General features: G+C 36.6%; 1 protein-coding gene across 1 annotated transcript; it reads left to right on the top strand.

Annotated features, from left to right (window-relative positions):
- The first annotated feature begins 381 nt into the window (after positions 1-381).
- LOC127082572 (uncharacterized) lies at positions 382-1,513 on the top strand. The gene is made up of 3 exons (XM_051022807.1): positions 382-637; positions 767-893; positions 1,408-1,513. The coding sequence occupies exons 1-3, from the start codon at positions 382-384 to the stop codon at positions 1,511-1,513; spliced, it is 489 nt and encodes a 162-aa protein (XP_050878764.1).
- Positions 1,514-2,456: the final 943 nt, after the last annotated feature.

Here is a 2,456-nt window from a genome sequence, read left to right as displayed (position 1 = left end):
GAAGTTAACTTTACCCTTGAATCAATTGGCCCGGAAAGCACAAGCTTATGTGTGGGATTTTTAGTCGAAGAAAGTTTCCAAGGGTTGAAGAAAAGGTTGACGATGATGCCAGTGTTGACTTTTCCAGATGCAAGAGAATCTTTTATTGTGTATTTTGATGCATCTAAGATGGGCTTAGGTGGTGTGCTTATGCAGAACCGTCAGGTTGTATCATATGCTTTGGGACAACTGAAGATTCATGAGAGGAATTATCCTACCCATGATTTAGAGTTGGCAACAATGGTTTTTATGCTGAAGGTTTGAAGGCATTATCTATATGGTTCGAGGTTTGATGTTTTTAGCGATCATAAAAGTTTGAAGTATTTGTTTGATCATAAAAAGATGGATATGAGGCAGAGGAGGTGTCTAGAGTTTATGAAGGACTATAAATTCGAGTTGAGTTACCATCCTAGTAAAGCTAATATGGTAACAAACACTTTAAGTAGAAAGTCCTTGCATATATCGATGCTGATGGTTAGAAAGTTGGATTTGGTCGAGCAAATTATAGATTATAGCTTGGTGTGTATTGTGACACCAAGAAGTGTGATGTTGGGTATGCTGAAGTTAACTAGTAGTATTCTTGAAGAAATCAGGGAAGGTCAGAAGTTGAACTTGGGATTGATTGATCGGTTGGTGTAAATCAATCAAGGTAGAGAAGTGGACTTCAGAGTAGATAAGAATGTAGTTATAAGATCTCTAGACTAAGTTTGTGTGTCGGATTTTACAGAGCTTAAGATGATAATTCTTGAAGAAGGTCACATTAGTAGTTTGAGTATTCATCCCATAGCTACTAAAAAGTACCAAGATCTTAAGAAGATGTTTAGATGGCAAGGTATGAAGAAGGATGTAGCCGAGTTTGTGTATTCTTGTTTGATTTGCTAGAAGTCAAAGATCGGGCATCAAAAGTCATCAGGATTGATGCAGCCTTTGACTATCCCTGGGTCGAAGTGGGATATCATCTCTATGGATTTTACAGTAGGGTTTCCAAAGACCACGAGAGGAAGTGATTCGATTTGGGTTGTATTGGATAGATTGACTAAGTCGGTGCATTTTATTCCGATAAAGATCAGGTATCCATTGCAGAAGTTGGCAAAGAGCTACATCAATCTGATTGTGAAGATGCATGGTATTCCTTCGAGTATTATTTCAGATAGAGATCTGAGGTTCATGTTAAGGTTTTGGAAGAGTTTGTAAGAATCCTTGGGAACCAATTTGAGGTTGAGTTCTACTTGTTATCCACAGACGAGCAGTCAGATAGAAAGGACAATCCAATCTTTAGAAGACGTATCGAGGGCTAGAGAAAAGAGGTAGTCACGATACTTACTTGTCATTGATTGAGTTTAACTATAACAATAATTTACATTCTAGTATTGTAATGGAATGTTTTGAAGCTTTGTATGATAGAAGGTGTGTGACACTTTTGTATTGGTATGAATCAGGAGAAAGTGTTGTGCTTGGGCCTGAGATTATTTAGCTAACTACTAAGAAGATTAAGATAATTCATGAGAAGATGAAGGCATCGCAGATAAGTAAAAAATATTTATCATGTTAACGAAGGAAGGCACTTGAGTTTCGAGAGAGGGTTCATGTGTTCTTGAGGGTCACTCTGGTGACTGGTGTTGGTTGTGCGTTGAAGCCTCAAAAGCTCACGCCTCATTTTATTGGTCATTATCATATCCTTTATATAGTAGGAGAAGTGGCCTGAGTTACCTTGTCACCGTATCTTTCAAATCTTCATGATGTCTTTCATGTTTCTCAACTTCGGAAATACATTCCTGATCCATCTCATGTGATCCAATTGGATGATGTGCAAGTGATAGAGAACTTGACTGTTGAGCCATCACCCTTGCGGACCATGGATCGAGAAGTGAAACATATGAGAGTTAAAGGGATTGCTTTAATGAAGGTGGAGTGGGGAGGAACCGCTGGAGGAACCGTGGCGTGGGAACTGGAGAGTCAGATTAGGGAATCTTATCCTGAGTTGTTTTCTTTAGGTAATTTTCGAGGGTGAAAATTTTGTTAAGTGGGAGAGAGTTGTAATACCCCAGTTTTAATTTAATATTAGTCGTATTATTTTAATATTATTTATTTTATAATTATATAAGTTTTGATGTGCTTTTGTTTAATTAAATAGTATTATTTAACTATTGGGTGGTTGGGGTTTTACTAAAACAATTATTTTAATATTTAAATTAATTAAGAATAATGTGAGAATTATTATTTTAGAGAGAAAATAATTTTTTAATTAAAATTAAAGAAGATAAGGTGGGATTTGTAAGAGGTAGGGGTGTTGTGAGATTTACTAAAATTGTGAGGATTATGGTTATTTTATTTAAAATAGAGAAGTTAGAAGGAAAACTAGGGAGTCAATTTTGGCATCAAGTGGTTCCAACCTCTTCCGGTCATAGCTGCATGGG

Source organism: Lathyrus oleraceus, chromosome 5 (genome assembly GCF_024323335.1).
Source record: "Lathyrus oleraceus cultivar Zhongwan6 chromosome 5, CAAS_Psat_ZW6_1.0, whole genome shotgun sequence".
In the NCBI taxonomy this organism is placed as follows: Eukaryota; Viridiplantae; Streptophyta; class Magnoliopsida; order Fabales; family Fabaceae; genus Lathyrus; species Lathyrus oleraceus.
This window is presented reverse-complemented; position numbering and strand designations above follow the sequence as displayed.

What these genes read in the sequence shown, in the direction of transcription:
- LOC127082572 (XM_051022807.1), top strand. Translation starts at nt 382, where the DNA reads ATGGATATGAGGCAGAGGAGGTGTCTAGAGTTTATGAAGGACTATAAA. An exon ending in TCTTGAAGAAATCAGGGAAG is followed by an intron (nt 638 to 766) that starts GTCAGAAGTTGA and finishes CGGATTTTACAG; the next exon opens with AGCTTAAGATGATAATTCTT. An exon ending in ATGAAGAAGGATGTAGCCGA is followed by an intron (nt 894 to 1,407) that starts GTTTGTGTATTC and finishes TTTACATTCTAG; the next exon opens with TATTGTAATGGAATGTTTTG.